Genomic DNA, 19,374 nt, shown 5'->3' with positions numbered 1-19,374 from the left:
AATGATATTACTGCGGCAGCAGAAAACGATTTCTTTTTGTCAGATACCATCAACCAGGTTTACATCCAGCATCTTTGGAGATGATGGGGCTGATTTCATATTCATTTCTACTTATGTAATAAATAGAGCATTAGCATATTACCAAGCGGGTCAGCAGCCATCTCAATGAGAGCATTTTAAGAGTGCGTTTGTACATTTTAAGCTACAGTTTGGAGGTACTCAAAAAGTGCCATCCATTACACAAAGTGAAATAGTTTTATAATGCAACCATTATGTATTTTATCAAAGCTGGCCAAGAGTGGTTGAAACAGATGCACTGAAAATGACACAGTCCTGACTTTATAATCTATAGATCTTTATTTAATTTTGCAGATAACATATATAGCAATCATGCTTTTTCATAGAACACTATCTAAAGACATTTATTATATTTTTTTACATATAATATTTTACATTAGGCCCATGTAACAGCTAAAAATATACAAAACAATATTCCCTGACTAGACATTTCTATTACATTATTATTATTATCTCTGTATTATTACTCTATTCTCTTATTGTTGTTGTCATTTTTACAGTGGAGCGAGATATGTACCTTAGTTTCTGAGACAGTATTATTGCAGAAAACGGCAAAAAAAAAATGTCACATTTTTTTTTCCATTTAACATTTAGACAGAATAAAAGAAAAACTGGGCGTATACAGACATTCACAGATACATGTAGTACACAATCCAGTTTACAACATCATTCAAGAGAGAAACTGCAGTATGGTAACTTTATACAAAATTTATGGAAACCTTGTGTCATTGCACATTTTGATTCACATATCTTTAAAAAATAAGCAAGTAAAGTTTTAAGAAACGGGACTGATTCAGCCTGATACCTGTCGCATGTAGCTGCCATAAAAGCATATTGTCTTGATCCTTCTTTGTCACTTTGACGTTAGTGGTTTATGATTAAGTTAGAATCTATGTTTTCTTTTGCTTGAAAGCAAAGGATTCTTCCTTTACAGAATCAAGTATAAATATTTATGTAATATTTTTATAGTTTTAGTGTTGCTAGCCTGTATGGCCTGCATTTGTGTTTTGTTGTGCTACCAGTGCTTTGTCCTCTGACTAAAGGAAAGTTCCTCACTCTGGGTATTACCGAATTATAAATATACACTTGTTTCAGAAGGACAATTCCAGAATAGGCATGGGCAGGTTGCCGGCATCAAGCTAGTTCATGGTTCCAAAAGGTTATGATTACAAAACCGCATGATTTTTATTCAAACATCTTCCTACGGGTTTAAATCCTTTTGATGAGGTGCTCGAGAAAGTGCCAGAGTGATTGTAGTTTTTGGCTGTACGGAGGGCAGAGTATCACAACTACACCCCTCTGCCGACGTCCCTTTTACGGGACCACAGGGATTTGAAAAAAGGCTGCAACACTTTTTCCTTGCTTATAAGAAAGACAAGTCCAACTGTTTGGAAATATTTCTGGTTGAACAAATCACAGACTTATGTGGAAACTAAAGGAGCCCCAGCCATTACTTTTATCTAGTTAAGACTGTTTTAAACTAAAGCTAACACGTTGTGAGCTGCATCTCTGTCACGCAGCTGATTCCAATGTGACTACCTAAGCCTGACTAATTATCAGGCTAACATCAGTTTGTTATACTTCAACAGGGACTTGGGTTACACAAACTATGCAGAATGAGAAGAAAACATAATATATAATAATACTCTTTGTATTCAAATCTAAATAACAATGAATAAATATTCAGTTCTTATTAAAGTGTGGTAAAAGTGCCACTGATGTAACTCAGGCTGCCTTTAGTGGTACTCAGAAGAAGTTTTGGTATTTGTCAGGTAAAGTGCCAATATGTATGGGATTGAATACTTATGCTGCATTCAGTTCAGTCTGAAATCTCAACTTCGGTCTGGGAATGATGTCAATCCCAGTTTAACCATGTTGCAGGGTAACTTCGTAACACAGTGGCATTTGCTAATTGACATACTCATTAACCAGGATAGCGTCAACTACCAATAAAAGCTAGAAGGATTGTAGTATATTTCTCTATATTGTGTACCTTTAAACTCTAGTTATCCAATTGTTTTTCAATAAATAAGATCCATGTAGTACTAGTTTACCTCAACTAATCCCTAATAACTACATTTTATCTTCTTGCTAGCCATACTGGATTTTGACATCAAGATTGTCGAGAAACTTTTGAATTTCCCTTTCAGAATTCAAACCTTTAGGGACATTTCTGCTGATTTTCCAAACTGTAAACTCAATATTTCAACTTCTGAGTCAAAATGAAACATAATTAAGCCCCACCCTTCAACCAAGCAAGCAGTACCAATGAAAAATATTTTTGGTTGTTAATGGGGGTCATGAAACAACAAACTTAAAATGCCCAAGTCTTGTTGTAGTATTGTTTTTTAAAAACACAAATCCACTAAGATTGTATTACTTGGACAGCATGCTATATACTGAAGTGGCTCTGCTTGTAATGGGAAATTAATTTGACTAAAACTGTAGTAATTGCTATATTATTTTGGCTGCTGTAGGTTTCTATTTTTCTTTAAATAAAATGACTAGATCATGTTATATATTTTTGTTTAAATTATTTATTTTGTTTTGTTTAAATAAATTATTTTAAATATACAATAATTCTGTGATATTTTCACTCAAGGAGACCTTCATACCGGCCCATGCCTATTTATTACACGTGATAAAAACCAGATAGCCCAAAACTGGGATCCATCTTTTTCTGTCTGTCCTGGAGCATCTATTCACAAAGACATTTTACTATTCAGCTCTTCATGGTTTTTCGGACAGAAACAGTTTCAGGGTTTCAATGACTACATTTTCTAAATAGAGTAATAATTATTTCAGTGAATCAGGTTGATGTCTAAAACAGTTTTGTCACATCTACATATGTTCCTGAGGAGTGGGTTACTAAACAGATATACAAGTAAACAAGGACAGGCAGAATATCGGTAGCTGTCACAGGAATCCCTTTTACTACCGCCAACGCAGGACACCAATCACAGCAGAAGGCAACAACTGCTTCACACAGTACTTTGTTCCCACTTAACCATCCCTCAGTCACTTAAAAATATACATTTTCTAAATAATTGCTCTCAAAATGGAATTGTAAAGAGCAAAGAGCAACTGTGGGATTTCTACAATGGCTATACTTTTTGTATTAGAGGCTTTAGTCCATAGAATAACCTTGTGCTTGTACACTGATGCTGTTTTATTTTTCCTAACTATTGCTTTTCTGCATCAAAAGGGTGCTTTATTTGATCTGTATTTCCTTTGCAGGTAAAACGCCTGCACTTGTTCATACCATAGAGAGCAATTTGGTCCTTCTCGCGTTCACATATAGAAAATGATCTAAGAAAATGACCTTGAACAGAGATTCAGACATCATACAAATTAATTGGTCTTTAGAAAACAAAACAGTCATAACAGTCTCTTGCTAAGTGTTCTATATAAGTTATTTTTGCTGTTGTCACAGGTTTCAGTCATGCCAAAAAGAAGTATTCAAAATACCACACGGTACTTGTGCTTTTCTAATGTAGTCCCCGACATAAGTGGTAAACATTTCCGAAGAGGTGCAGGATTCTGCAAGGGAGTGATAGTCTGGCTAAGATATAATTTACACATACAAGCAGATTTGGCCTTACCTGTTGCACATTCCCATATTGTCTTTGCTTGAAATTGATCTATATTAAACTTTAAATCCATAGAATTTTACTTTTACTTAACAGCTACACTTTATTCAATGTAAAGTATTTATCTCCTTTATAAAATAAAATACACTTTACTCACAGTTTTCTTTGTACAGTATTTTGAGTTTAGTTGATTAATTATAGTTTTCATAGTGATATTATTGAATCAGTGAGGGCCTTCCGATTTAAATTACATATATTCAATGTACAGTAGTTTTCTAGATCACATTTGCTTTTCTAAGAAGGCTAAACTTTTGCATAATGAAATTCAAAATATCACAACAACTGTGCTGGGTATTCTTTTCTTCTTCATAAGTTTTATAACTCTGTATTATAAAAATAAACAAACAGAATAACCCCCTTAAAAATAACCATGTAATCAGGTTGGTTTCACATGTCCCCAGGAGGTAGGTGAATAAAAGCAGACGTAGAAGTCTAGTGGTTGTTCCCAACCTTGATTACGGTGCAGCGCCGGTCTGGCCGTTCAAACAGAGAGGCAGGCAGAGCTTAGTTATTTCTTTTTAGATGTAGGCTTCCTCATTGGCAGGGTTCTGATTCTGGCTTTCCGCCTGCTGATCTGGACCATTTTCCTGAGCCTTCACCAGTGACAAAGGTTTGAACATCATGCGCAGACGCTGAGAAGAGGATCAGGTGGATTAGAAAAGACTGTTTTCCTGCTGACATAACTGAGGTTGTCATACACTTTACAATGGATTATAAGTCTTCAAAGTTGTTAAAACTTTTGATTAAATAAATGAAACCAAGATAACTTATATCACATTATTTACCCTCTTTGACATAACCTATAGCCTGTTAGGTAACTGAAAAACAAGCTAAAATCTTTTAGGGGTAAAAATTAAATACAATAAAAGTACTTGCATAAGTGCTGAACTACTTTTCTGAAGGTCCAGAAATAAAAACAGCCATGATGCTGCCACCACTATGCTACACAGTAGGTATATTGATGGTGTAATGCTGTTTAGTTGGAGAAAATTACCTTTAGGAGTTATGGCCATCAAGTGTTCAACATTCATTTGACTAGACTAACTGTTTTCCCACAAAGATATGATTTTGATTAGTTTATGTTTTTTCCTTTGTCATTATTCTCACATGCTAGATGATGTCTGTTTATTTTTAATTGAACTGAAAATGTAATAGGTCTGAGAAGAGTTTAAAAAATTCAGAAATGATCACAAAACATTGCTTTTAAATAAGGGCTTGTATTAGAAGGAAGGAGACCAATGAACATTGGCTGCACATCTGCAAACATAATGAAAAATTGTCAATAAAATGTAACCAAATTTTTTACAACTTGAAGTTTTCCAATAGTGCTGGACTGCATGCTTCTGCAGTCCTGTTAATGGAGTGTTTGTGAAACTAAGTGTCGGCCTGAAAGTAGAGCCGCGTTCAGTTGCCTGATTGCTGCAATTACACAATCAGCCATCAGCTGGTACTGCAGGATCTGACAGCTGCATTTCGCCTCTGATAGCTTCTTTTGCAATGCCTGCAATTACGGTCCACTTATTCACACACCAGAGGCTGTAAGCTATGTATGTCACTGGGAGTTGCATAATGTAAATGTTAAGCTAAAAAAAAGTTTTGTCTGTTATTGATTAAGACAGCCGGTCAATGAAATTGCACTGCATTACTTTGCTGCAGATGATTTTCTAAGAGCTCAGTGGTTGTTGAAACAGAAAGCCATGAAAAACTGCTTTACGCAACTAATTATTTTTCTTTCACTAATCCTTTTATCACAGTCCCGCTCTTCATTTCAGTTTATTATTTCTCTATCAAGCATGCTTGTGAGTTTGCTCATTAAAAACTATTCAATCATGGTGCCGGAGAATGGTTTTAATCCTCAGAACAAAATAAGACCAAGCAGAGTTCAGCATTTTTTCATTCACTTTTGGGTACATTTTGGCTTCTTGGCAACAAACATAACTTTACCGTTGATTCTAGATAAATATATTCCAGTCTGTCTTTGTAGTAAAGTATCCCTAACTTGATTTTGTTTTTATAAAACCTTAATTTGTCAACCTAAATCACTATAGAGTAGGTAAAAGAGGGTATCTTTAAAAAATACCTTTTACTTCTAGTAACCCACTAGAAACTGACAATATTGTCCTCTTAGCTGCAGATTACAGACATTTGTCAAGGATTCAGGGCTTAACTTGCCACCTTCTTTAAACAAAGGGGTGGTGCACAGAGTACAGAAACACAACAAATACAGAAATACAAGAAACATTAGGCCAAATCTACATATGATGATACAATCTTACCTCTTTATAAGTGCCTTTGAGAGTGAGGAACATGTAGCCCATGTACCCAGGGATGAGAATCATGGAGGATAGGGCCATTAACCAGCCGACTCCCTGACCCCAGGATGGGAACACATAATCTCCCATTGTAAGGGGAACCATCTGCACAGCACTGAACAAGAAGACTCCCTGGAGAATAGACATGATAGAAATTATCTCAGCATCTTACACTGACAGATATCTTGCCATGTTTAACACAATCAATATTCCAATTAACTCTGTAAAACTTTCCTGGCCTAGCTGAAGAAAAATATTTCCACAGCATGATACGACCGACATCATGTTTTACAGTGGAGATGGTGTTTGGCTTGATGCGCAAAGTGTTAGTTTTCTGCCACATGTGGTATTTTGCATGAAGGACACAAAGCTCAGTTTTGGTTTCATCTTATCAAACCACCGCCTTCCACTTCCTTCCTTTGTGTCCCACATGGCTTGTAAGAAGCCATCAAGGGGGCCTTTTATTGCTTTCCTTTTTAAAATGACTCTGTCCTTGTCAATCTTCAACAAAGAACAAATGTGTTGAGTGTATGACTAACAGCTGTCCTCCCAACAGATTTTTCCACATGAGCTGTGAATCTCTGCTCCAGATTGCCATGTGCCTCTTGGATGTTTCTTTGATAAATGTTGATCATAGATAAGGGTATAGTCATCTATACTTTGCCTTTACCTTCACAAACGTGTGCGAGTTTGTGTTGATCTCTCTGATAAAATCCCAATAAAACACACTGGAAGTTGGGTTTGTAACGTGACAAAATGTGTAACAGTCCTAGTCCACCGTAAGGGTTGGTTAACAACAAGTAACACTTACAGCCACGATGAGAGGAGTGAAAACGACCCAGCAGGCCTTCCACCAAAGGCAGGGCCTGTAACCAATCATTTCCTCAATGTTGTCAAAGAATTTGTTCACACCTGCAAGTAGAAAACAAAGAAAATGAATACTTTCTTCCTAATACATGATGGGACTCTTGGGACTTAGGTCCCTATTACATACATTACTATAACAAATGAATTGCTCACCATAGAACCACGAAATTGAGATACACTCAAAAAAGACCAGGAAGAGCAGGGACATTCCACTTGCTGAGTAGTAGTCAAACAGCTTAAACACATACAACCCACCCTGTAAATGAAGGGAGAAGAGCAAAGAAGACTGTGAGACAGCTAAAAACAGAAGAACTTCAAACACAAGATGTAACTGTCTGCATCAGCACACAGTGAGCGTGTGCCAAATTTGTTCCTAAGAACAAACTTCCAGAAAACTGCAAATTAGCAGAAACACTGAGAAGCTGAAAAGCCACCAGTTGTTTGTTTTCTGCCCATAATAATAGGACCATTGACCAAGTTATTTCATGTGTACTGATGTTTTCACTTGCTACAATTTAATGTTGTTACTGGTCTCACAACTGGTGACCATTTTTAAGTGTTTATGATGCTTTTATGTTTTCATGATGTAAAGCACTTTGAACCGCCTTGCTGCTGAAATGTGCTATACAAATAAACTTGACTTGACAGTCTGCAGTTGAAAAATACTGCAAGGAAAAATGCAGTATAAAGTGTAAGCCTGATCTATGGCTGGTGGGAAGCAGTGACGGACAGTATTTTAGGGATTTTTTTCAGTGTCTGACTTGTAACCTATATGATACTGTGGCTATTTAGTACATACAGGTACAGAGTTATTACAATGTCAAATGTGATGAGTGTGCACAGTTCCTGCTAGAATCAAGCATTGCAAGAATAGTGGGATTATTTAACCTTTGAGTTTTATGCATTACCACAATCCTTCCCAGTGGTTTATCTTTTTACAGGCATTCATTTGGAAATAGTGTTGTACATCTAGGACTCAAGACTCCATGTAACATGGTTCAAGTAGCGTTAGTAATTGATTTTTAAAAAACTATCGAAAATTTACTGTGGATATTTCAGTGGGTCATGAAAAATAATAAACTCCTTAAACTTATAAATCTCTCATTAGATATGCAGGTTTATATCCTGCATGAGAAATATATATATATATTTATATATATATGGAGATAGGCACCAGCAACCCCCACGACCCCATGAGGGATTAAGCAGTTGTTTGGGTTCTTTTAGTTCTTTTCCTTATAAACTTAGTCTTTAACTTTAAGTATTTTATTAAACTGTTAGCATGGGAATCTGGGGACTGCCAAGTGGGAGCTGAAAATTATAGCAACTAACAGTAAAACAAGCACCTTTTCATTACTGGAGATGGAAAACACAATGTCAGATTCAACATGTTTACAAAAGAACCAACTATCCATCCAGCCAGCTAGCCAACCAGCTAGCAATCCATCAGCTTTTGCTTATCTGAGATCAGGTCAGTTGGGGAATAAGTCCATTGGGGAACCTAAACGTCCACGTCCCCAGCAACTGTTTAATTTCATTCTGAGGTTTCTTTAGGTGTTCCCAAACCACAAAGAACATATAGTCCCTACAGCTCTCTCTGGGTCTGTCCCTGGGTATCCTTCCAATGGAACATGCCTTGAACCTTCAAAAGGGGTACCCAGGAGCCTTCTTGAAAGTATGTATGCACCACCTCAAGCATCAGCTTTATACTCCCCCACCTGGATTACAGAACTCTGCACCCAATCTCCAAGGCAAACTACAGCCACCTTTTGAAGGAAGCTAATTTCAGCCACTACTATATAGAATCTCGATCTTTTGGTCATGACCCATATTGCATGATCATAGGTGGGAGCTGGATCTTAGACGTAAATTGAGAGCTCTGTTTTTGGCTCACCTTTTTCTTAACCACAACAGACTGGGTCAAACCTTCAGTAATGTAGATGGGGTGCTAATCAGTCCATCTATCTCCTGCTTGATCCCATCACCACTTGTGAACAAAACCAAGATATTTGAAGCAAAGACTAATGCCTAAACTGGAGGAAGGATCCATAGCCCCAGTCAGGGAATCTGACTCTCGTCTTGGCAACTGCAGACTTGGCTGCAAAGCACTCACAAACGCTTAAGGTCACAATCTGAAGATGCCAACAGAACCATTAAGCAAAATCCCATGATGGAACCCTGACATTGCCTAACCAGACACCCTTCTCTCCACAACTATGCTTTCAAATCCTGCCAATGAACACCACAAACATGATCTGTGCCAAGGGGCGACCCTGGTTGAAGCCAACCTGCACTTGAAACAAGCTTAACATTATGCGGATGATGCAGACACAGTTTTGGCTTTGATTGTGCAAGGCCCAGATAGCACTTAAAAGCAACCCTAGTACCCTGTACTCTAGCAGGACCCTTTACAAAATGGCTTGGAGAACATAGTTAAATGCCATGTGAAGATTCACAAAACACATCTGGACCAAACATCCAAACTCATCTTAACCCACTTAGTGATTCCAAAAGGGTTAATATCCAGGTCATTATTGCACAACTAGAAAAAAAGCCCCACTGACACTCATGAGTCCAAGATTCAGTCAGAGCTTCTTTTCAACATGACACGCAAAACGTTAACTCCCAGGAAGGGTGAAAAGTTTAAACATACTCCATATTCCCCTTTCTCAAAAAGTAGGATTCCATCCCAGTCTGCCACTTAATCCCACTCTTCCTAAGACATTGAAGAGGTCTGTCAACCATGGCATCACAATAATACGTAGACCTTTAGTATGCGGCTGAAGACCGTTTTAACTCCCTCAGCAACCTCAACATTGGTGAGGACACAGCAAGACTATTCATTTACCAACCCAAATAACAGATAGAGGTGGTATTTAGTTTCCTTTTTTAAATAAGCCAAACAGTTCTTCAATAACTTCTGCGAGACCAACTGCAATGCATCTTTGAATTCCTCGCAAACCTAGTTTTTCACTTTTGTGACCACAGAAATCACAGTTCTTCTGGTCATCCACTACCTGTCAACTGCTTTAGTAATCCAAAGAGCCAACAAAGTCCCAAAAGCTCAAGAATTGTGCTTTTTATGTGCATCCAATGTCTGGCAAAGAAGTCCAAAAGCAAAACACCGCTCGTATTGAGATGTGGGCAGTCAGTCCTCAGATTCACAGCCCTTCAAGTGTTACCATCGATACTAACATGGATACTGAAACCCCCCCAGGAGCACAACAGAATCCCCTAATTATACCCTTTGCAAAACACCATACAGAGATTTCATGTCAGTAAAAAATATAAATATTTACCTGTGTAATGTTGGACAGCCCAATAATGTAAGAAATAAGGCAGACGATAGCGATGAAGATTTCTCTACGTTTCCGGAGGATGTGAGGAAACTCATCAACCAGTGCAGTGATGAATCCTTCCACCGTGCAGAACTGCAGAGCCATTTCAAAACTGTGTTACTTAACACACTGCTGTCACAATAAAATAATTGCAACGATTTTAGTACACAAATTAAAACATTATAGCAAACTATTTAGTTTATAATTGAAAAGAATAGTGTTCTGTGAAAGGTCACGATCATTGTGAGTTAGAACTTTAAAAAATAATTTTAATCTAGTAGGTATTGCCATGGTCTCAAAAGCAGACCATGTTTACTGGATTATTTTCACCTGGCTGTCGATTCCCAGCATCAGCAGCATAGAGAAAAACAGTATAGCCCAGAGTGGAGAGATGGGGAGCTGGGTGACAGCTTCTGGATATGCCAGAAATGCCAGGCCAGGTCCTGAAATAGGATAAATTACCTTTAGCCCCAATCTGTGGTGGTAAAGGTATTAAACACGTGTATATTTGAATATCCATAAATAAATAAAATAATTGTATGTTTAAATTCAGAATTCACCAAAGGCTAAGTAATTGGAACAATGCAGAAAAAATACTGGAGAAAAAAGAAAAGACTGTGAAATATCTAAGACCAAGCTACCATTTAAACACAGGTGTATAACATTTTTTTTTACTTCATCTAGCAATAAACACAAAATGTGCCACTATTTTACTGAATTTCCTATTATGTTTTTTTGATGGCAGTGTAGCAAATACAATCAAATTAACAATTTATTTTCCCCATATATATGTAATAGCTTCTTCTTGTGTCTACTGCCCGTATTGAGCTCCAGCATTGATTGCAATTACCTGAGGCTGCCACATCAGCGATTGGCCTCTTTGTTACGTAAGACATGAATCCCACAATGGAAAAGATGACAAAGCCGGCGAACATACTGGTGAAGGAGTTGATGCAGCAGACAATGATAGAATCTCTGCAGGGGAGAGACAAAGACGGGCGGCCATTGTTACGCCTGTATCAATTCCTTATCATCCCGTCACACATTGGAGAGACGTAAGCAGGGGGGTGGGTTAAGCTGAAAGCCATTTTGCGTTTTTGTAGAACCACAGCAGCTGAATACACTTAGTGTTTACCTTTTTTTTAAATAGCAGTTGATGTTGATATTATTCAATATATGCACTTTTACCCCTGACTGTTTTTTACCCTTTCAGTTGACTGGGCATGAGACACTTAAAACATTACACATTGTTTGGGAATAAACAACCACCAAAATGGATAAACCGTTAATCCTGCGTGGTCAAAAGTTAAATTGTCCAAAAAAAGGTTTTAAATGTATCATTGACATAAAAGCAAAATTTCTATAAAAATGCTTTGTGGGTGATTGGAACAGTATGTCAACATTTCATTTGAACAGATACCTTCAGTTGCATATTTTTGTCGCCTACCTGTAGACGTTATTATTAAAGGGATTGTAGCTGCCAAGAGCAATCAAAGAGCCTAATCCCAAGCCATAGGAAAAGAAGATCTGTGTGGCAGCATCGAGCCATACCTGACACATGGGGATTAGAAAACATGTCAAAGTCACTACGTATAAATGAGTAAACTGTATACATTTCTGTTTGTGTTGAGACATTTTTCTAAAATTTTAACTATATGGATTGATATACAAATTTTTATCTATGTTTAAACATTAAACAGTAATAGGAAAGAAAATTATCTCCAATACTATCTAATTCACTCTTTTTAGATTGTTTCCCATTTATACCTGGTCTCATTTTCACAACAGTAAAAATGTAGTTTTACCTCATGTTCAATAGTGATGTTCAGGAGTGAATCAGTTCAAATATTGGCTGCATTTGTTTTTAATTTTGGCCAATGATTTTATCTGCCAAATTCTTTTTTATTCTCTTTTATAGTTAACCTTGGGTTGTATTGTATTGTATTTATCTGTATTCATAATGCTTTGGAAAATACTCACCACAAAAACAAACTTTATCTTTATCTAAGATTTATCTTTAACTTTAATGTATTTTACTAGGATTTTATATGAGAGAGTATTATACATTTTGAAACAACTATAATATGAAAGAAAAAGCATACAATGTTATTTTTTTTACAAATGAAAATCTAAAACAAATATGTTTGCATATGTATTAAACCTCCAGGCTAAGTACTTTGTAGAACCCTTATTTCACTGCTATTACATATGTTCTTCGTTTTGGTTAATGTCTCTACTAGATTCACAAAACTTTGAGCCAAACATTTCTGTTAAGCAGCTAACGTTTACGCAGCATCTCAGAACATAAATTTATCAAGTCATGCCACAAATACCCAGTTGGATTCAGCTCTGAAGTTGACTAGGCCATTGTAACACATACGTATGTTTTGATCTATCTACCCTGACCAGCTTTTCTGTGCCTTTATTGCCTTTTTTGTTTTGTTTTTTCCTGTGCCTTCTGGAGAACAGCATCCCCACAGCATACTGATGCCACTCCTGTTCCATTGTGGAGTTTTTGTATTTAGGGTGATCTATGGTAGTAGTTTTCTGTCCCACATAGCTTTTCACATGTATATCAAAATGTAGTTTGCTTTCATCTGAACAGAGCACCTTCTTCCACGTGTTTGCCTGCATCCCCAACTTGCATTGTGGTAAACTCTAAATGAGACTCATCTTGACTTTCTTGCAAGAATAGCTTTCTAGTTGTCACTCTTTCAAAATGTATGATTTGTGGTGTGCATTAATAATCTGCTGTCCTGTCATCAGATTCTTCGACCTAAACTACAGATATCTGCAGCTCCTCCAGAGCTTCTAGGCTGCTTCTCCCCGCCTGACCTGTAAGTTTAAGTGGATGACCATGTTTTGGAAGCTTTGCAGCTGTGTGAATATCTTACAAATTTCAGTTGATGGATTGAACAGTGCTCTATGAGATGTTCAATATGTTGTAGTATACAGTAACACAAATTATAAGACTGTCACGAGATTCTATTCCTGACGTGTCTACTATGTCTCTAGGTATGTTCCTAGGTGTTTACGATGCTGTTAGTTCACTGAAGTTCTCTAACCTAGCTCTAATGCCTTCACAGAAAAGCTGTATTTATCCTGAAGTCCACTAATTTGTAACCTCTGAAGTTAGCTGTTTGCACTTTATTTGAGGGACACAGTGTAAAGGGGAATAATAGAGATGCGGGTTATTTGTTAAAGGTTTCTTTTTGGAAAATATTTGGAAAACCATGTATGTAGTTGTACACAACAAAAATGTCAAATGTTTAATGTGAATTCTTTTATAGTATGCAATAGATATTTGCACTTTGAATGCTCTTCCATAAAGAGACCTGTAGAGTTGTATCCCTTTAATTTATCCACAAATCTGGCAACTTTACGCAAAAAAGTAAACGCATCCGATTTCTGGCACAGCTCCTCCTCTGGAACTACTTATGCTGTAGTTTATGTTATATAGCTGTGTTTCTTTCTGAGAGAAAAAAAAAACAATACCTCAAAAAGCTCACCTCAGACTCCTTGAGTTTCTGAAAGTCTGGTGTGATGTAGAAGCGAATCCCATCAAAAGCTCCAGGCAGAGTGACCCCACGGCAAAACAGGATGAACAGCATAAAGTAAGGGTATGTTGCCGAGAAGTAGACTACCTGTGAGAAACATTATTGTTAGAGTGATCTTTAAATTCTGTAAGCTATAGCTGACAGCTAAACGTTGCATTAGGTATATTTGCTCTCCAGGAAAGCTATGCAGCTCAGCATATCAATTTAACATGTTACTGTGGCACCATTCCCACAGCACTGCAGTGCCCCAGTCAGCCCTTCCTCTGAGGCAAAATGACCCCAGAATGAGTGGGTTCAGCGCACTCCCAGTGCACTCTCACCTTGTCATCTGAACCAGTTTTACACCTATGCCCTCAAAGTCAAATCTACTGAAGTCATTCAAGAGGAAACCAACTTAATAAGTCATTAAAATGGGAAGGACACTGATGTTTTTTTAAAATATGCAAATACACTCAATTCTTCAAATTCAAGAGTTTTCTTTATGTTGTTTCATATATTTTTGTGAAGAATAAGAACAGGAATTTGCAATAAAATTGTTTCTTGAACATATTTTGGGTGTAATCCAAGAACATATACAAATTAATGCGTACGTTCTTAAAAACTGAAGCACAAAGTGTCACTAATATTACCCACAAGATGGTCATGAGTCTTTTATTCATTGCATACTATAGTATTTCTAGAACTGTGTTTATATCTCCATCATCTTTGTCTACTCACTTTGCCTGTCCAGCTGACCCCTTTCCAGATACAGAAATAGACGAGCACCCATGCAATGGCAAGCGTGATAGCCAGTGGAATCCTGACCTCCCCGGGCTTCTCCAAACCGTCCGTCAGCTGGTGCATGTTACGTCTGCAGCAAAAAAGTAAAGTGGTCCTACTGTAATGCATGTGAGTAACATGAATTTCATACATGCAATGGGTGCATGCTAAAAAATATGCAAGCACTTGTCTAGATATTCACAAAAAGCTTTACTTTCTTCCCCTAAAGCATCGCAGAGGCCACATGATCAAGAGGAATCATGCTTCTCTTATCTTTATTTTTTGTTTTCGTCTGTCTCAGGTGATTTGTTGTATGTGCACTTTTATTTTTCATCACTTCTTGAAGCAAATTCCCTGTTGAAGGATTTGGCTCATCACATGTATATTGCCAAATGAACGATCTGACCTTTCCTCACCCTCACTGGCGGGGAAATTACCTTATCGGACGTAATCTGTTCATAACATTTCAGACTCAGGAGACTCAAATGTCAAACTTACTCCCAGAACTCCACCACAGCACTGGTGAGGTTTGTTGTGTCCGCAATGGTGTAGTTGGTGTAGCAGCGATCTGTGTTCCAGGGATTGCCACATGTCTTCCATGGCAGGTCCTGGAAATCAGGAAAAGAAAAAAAAAACACACACATAGAGAGAGGGAGACAGCTCTTTTTTTCCTCCAACCACTCTCCCACCACTGGGTCCCATTCTTTCAGGCTGTCAAGCAGCCAAGACCGTGATGCTCATTTGGGACATTGAGATTTCATGGTTTTCTCAGTGAAGTGAATGCTTCATCGCAGAATGCATTTATCAATACCTTGTGTGAGGCACTAATTATGCAGGAAAGGAAGTGATAAAAGTCATACTCTGTTAAAGGGTTGTTCAGCCTTACATAAGAGATTCTGGCAAGCAGCCTGCCAGATGAATAAAGTAAATTACAATGTGTAAAGATACATTAAAAAGAACAATTATGCTTTGAATTACAAAAGAGGTGGGGTGTTGTGAATTTACAGAGTGAATATACTCACAGCGGTGAAGGAGTTGTACAGATAGTAAATAGCCCAGGCAATGATTACAATGTAATAAATATTGAGCCAAAAAGACAGCACGGCAGCAGCCATACCCACACCTGCAACAATCAAAAAATAGAGGCACAATGTTAAATCTATGCTAAAAAGCAAATAAACAAAGAACAAATATTTGAAACGGTACATTTCTATTCTGACTCTGACAATTTAAATAAAAACTTTTTCAGCTTTGTCTCTTATCCATTTCCTTTTAGTGCATGCCACTCAGACAAAACCTGTATTCAGCCTAGTTAATTAAATTCCTTTCAACTCATTTTGTTTATACGGCCACAGATCACAACAAATGCCACCTCGAGGCACTTTACAAGGCAAACACGTCCAATTCAATTTATATACTCACATCAAACCAGTACGATACAATCATACAGATAGGTTTGGATTCAATTACTTTCTCAAAATTTTCTGTTGAGTCCTAGTTATAATAGAGTACAGTCAAATTGGTCCAGAATGTGAGTTGGTAAAAGGTTTTCTATCTAAGAACACAGCAGTAACGTGTATAATATAAACATCCAGCTAAGATTATTAATGTATTTTGTTACCTTTGAAAATTGGGGCCAACTTCCACACTCCCAGACCTCCAATAGAAGTGTACTGACCAAGAGCCGTCTCCAGAAAGAACAAGGGCATGCCAGCAAATACCAGCGTCAAAAAGTAGGGAATCAAGAAGGCCCCTGGATGAGAGGTGAGAAGCAAAGGTGTGTGAATCATGAAATCATCGGCCATTATTTTTCAAAATAATCCAACAAGTTACTTGGTAAAGGGAGTATTTGGTTTGAGGTTGCACCCAGAAAAACGCGCAGATTTTCTCTTATTTCTGCTCGGGCGCAATTACTCACGGCGTTGTTGTTGAGAAGATACATTTAAGAACTCATTTATTTCAAACTCTCCAGAATCAGACTCTCGACTTTTTGACCTTTACATTCCGTTTTGGTGTTTGTCGAAAATAGTGAAGAAGAAAAAAAATCCTGATTACCTCCGCCGTTTTTCCCACACAAGTAAGGAAATCTCCACACGTTTCCGAGTCCGATTGCGTATCCGACACAAGAGAGAAGAAAGTCAAATTTTCCACCCCACGTTTCTCTCTCGGGTATGTCCTTTTTCGTCTTCTGCACCTTCACCACCAGCGTTTTGGGTTTGTCGTTTGGCGTGGTGCTGGGCGCATCGTTCACCGTCTCGGTTAAGACGTGTCCGTCCGAGGCTTTGGTCCCGTTTGTGGCCATGATGACGGTCTGTGGCTGAAAGTCCTAAACGGCGGAAAGGTGGTGGTTTTAGCACCAGTCCAGGCAGAGCGCAGCGTATCCGTCCCGCACTAGTGGTCCCCAGAGAAAAGCCGAGAGAGGAGGGAAGATCGAGGGTCTGTGAATGATGATTAAGGACGACGTGTCAGAGACCCTGAAAACAAAGAGGTGGACAGGTCAAAATACTTTTAAAAACTACAAATTTAACAGGAAAATTGACAAATCAAGCATTTTCTGATGTTAGTCATAACTTATGTTTGGGTATCAAGGAAAGGCATTTTTTTTTTTAGAAGATCCTTTTCCCCTGTCCTTTTTTAAATCTGTGTCGCTTTTTAAAAATGCATTTATATCCCCCCCTGCTTTATAATTGACAGGGGATAAAATCATAGTTTTACGCTTTCAAAATGCATTATGCAAATATTAATTGTAATTTCTTCAGGGGGAAAATGCGACAAGCGGTAAGTGAACTACCCGAGATAAAAAAAAAAAAAAAAAATTCTCCCCAAGCAAGAATCACTTTTTATGGCCTGAAGTGAATCCGTGTTAGAAGAAATTTAGAGCCCTGCTCTTGTCCTTGATTCATTGTGCTCTACATTCAATGGCCCACTTCCCACTGCTCTGGTACGAGAGCAGAGCAATTAAACACATTTAGGAGTCGCAGTCGCAAAGCCCACGTCTACTTAATCACCTGGAGAGGCTAATAACTCTCTATAAAGACTGCACCTTTGACAGCCATCTTTTGTCCATCAACAACAATACAGGTTCATTCCGTAATTAATCAGTATAATTTACTAAAACTAACATCCGATCTTAAATTTCCAAAATATACGTTTGTTGATTTCAGTGTTAGATAAGATACTCGATTTTTGTATTCGAAACACATTTTCTTTGAAAAGTGAGTGGGAGAAAGACGGAGCGCTCTCAATTTGGTCTCCGCTTGGTGCGTAATTGGAGCGGCACGAAGCAAAGCAGGATCAAAAATGTTTCTGGTTGCCTTAGAAATATGCTTCATATGTATAATAACGTTTATGAAGCTAATGTAACTCAAAATGTGCGTAAAATGTGCATCTAAGACGCACACATGGGTTGTTCTCTAAACAAAGACATTACGTGCATTGCTTTTTTTGCGGAACACCCGGGTTTAATTTCATACTTGACGTTAGAAACATAGTTCATAAATTTACAAAAAGTAATAGTCCCTGTAAAATTTGTCTGCCTCGAAAGAAGAGCATCCGCAAATCTGCACGCCTTGCCAAATTTAGCGCATCTGGAGGTGGCGATGTCCTGATACACCTCGCTTTTGAATATCATTCCAATGAATACATATTTCCCCTGTTTTCTTAAAAAAAAAAAAACATTGTATACATAATAATATTCCACTTACAGTGAAATCACAGCTTGTTGGAGCGACCGTTTCCCGCCGGGAAAATATCCAATGTTTCCCCAAAAAAGTTACTTCCTTTTACTTGCAGTAGACAAAACCAAGGTGGAAACTTTGCATCCGTCGTCAAGGGGCAGACATTTGATCCTGAAGGAGGGAGATGGTGGTGGCCAAGTGCGTGCTTGAGAGTGAGGTGCTGTCCTTAAAGGAGTGGTGCTGAAAGAGAGGCAGGGAGAGAAGACCGGGAAAGGAGCTGCCGCCGTTTGAGTTGAAGCTTGCAGGGACGTAACATGGAGCGCAGGGTTCTCACTCTCATCTACATAGCGTCAATGTCACCTCAAAGTCGACCCACCCCAACTCCAACATATCCGCCACAGAGATGGCAGCGGGTTTGAGAGAGGAGCATCCTCTTGTCTCAAGGTTTTATATCCTTACTGATGCAACCTCTTTTTTTCCACACATAGGAATTTCTCTCTCTGTCCCACCCTCTCTCCTCCTTTCAGACTCTGTAGGGCCCAATTGATGCACTATAACGACTTTTAAGGTTGACATAGTACCTTTGCCCAAAATCCCCTCTGGTTATAAATAGAAAGTTTAAAGATATTACCAAGTGATATATTTTTTTCTTCAACAAATGCACACTATATTAGAAACACAGCTGGGTTATAACCTATTGATATCCACTGCAGGATTTCATTGTAATTAATAGTTTTTAAAACGCACACTGAGGAAATAAAATAGTGTCTAGTTTGTATTTAGTTTGATGACATCACAAGAGGCACAAAACACGCTGGAGTTTTAGCTGATTTACAAAGATATTCTAAAGCAATCAAGTTGCTTTTGGGTTGTAATTACAATACAAAATTACTAAAATTACATTTTTGAGACAAGGCTTAACTTGAAAGGACACCCATGTCCTAATGGATGCTGCTGTGGATGCTGGAGCTAATACAAATGGTTTTACTTTGATTATAACACCTTAAATGGTTATGTGAATTGTCTGTGAAGTGACACTTTTTCTTACTTCTTCCCTCTGATGTTGACTCGAACCAGTGATGGTTCTTGGATGAATGACAACATGGGTAAGCCTATTCTTCTCTGTCCCCTACTAA

General features: G+C 37.9%; 1 protein-coding gene across 1 annotated transcript; it reads right to left on the bottom strand.

The window, feature by feature from the left end:
* Positions 1–334: 334 nt before the first annotated feature.
* Positions 335–18,679, bottom strand: slc6a1b (solute carrier family 6 member 1b). Its single transcript, XM_012869330.3, has 15 exons — positions 18,266–18,679; positions 16,617–17,035; positions 16,183–16,314; positions 15,584–15,684; positions 15,060–15,169; positions 14,520–14,652; positions 13,755–13,889; positions 11,693–11,796; positions 11,096–11,220; positions 10,576–10,688; positions 10,207–10,338; positions 7,061–7,163; positions 6,852–6,952; positions 6,005–6,172; positions 335–4,360 (listed from the first exon to the last, which is right to left on the bottom strand). The coding sequence occupies exons 2-15, from the start codon at positions 16,861–16,863 to the stop codon at positions 4,247–4,249; spliced, it is 1,818 nt and encodes a 605-aa protein (XP_012724784.2). The 5' UTR covers positions 16,864–17,035; positions 18,266–18,679; the 3' UTR covers positions 335–4,246.
* Positions 18,680–19,374: the final 695 nt, after the last annotated feature.

Source organism: Fundulus heteroclitus, chromosome 20 (assembly GCF_011125445.2).
Source record: "Fundulus heteroclitus isolate FHET01 chromosome 20, MU-UCD_Fhet_4.1, whole genome shotgun sequence".
NCBI lineage: Eukaryota > Metazoa > Chordata > Actinopteri > Cyprinodontiformes > Fundulidae > Fundulus > Fundulus heteroclitus.
Note: the sequence above shows the minus strand (reverse complement) of the source record. Positions and strands in the feature narration are given on the sequence as shown.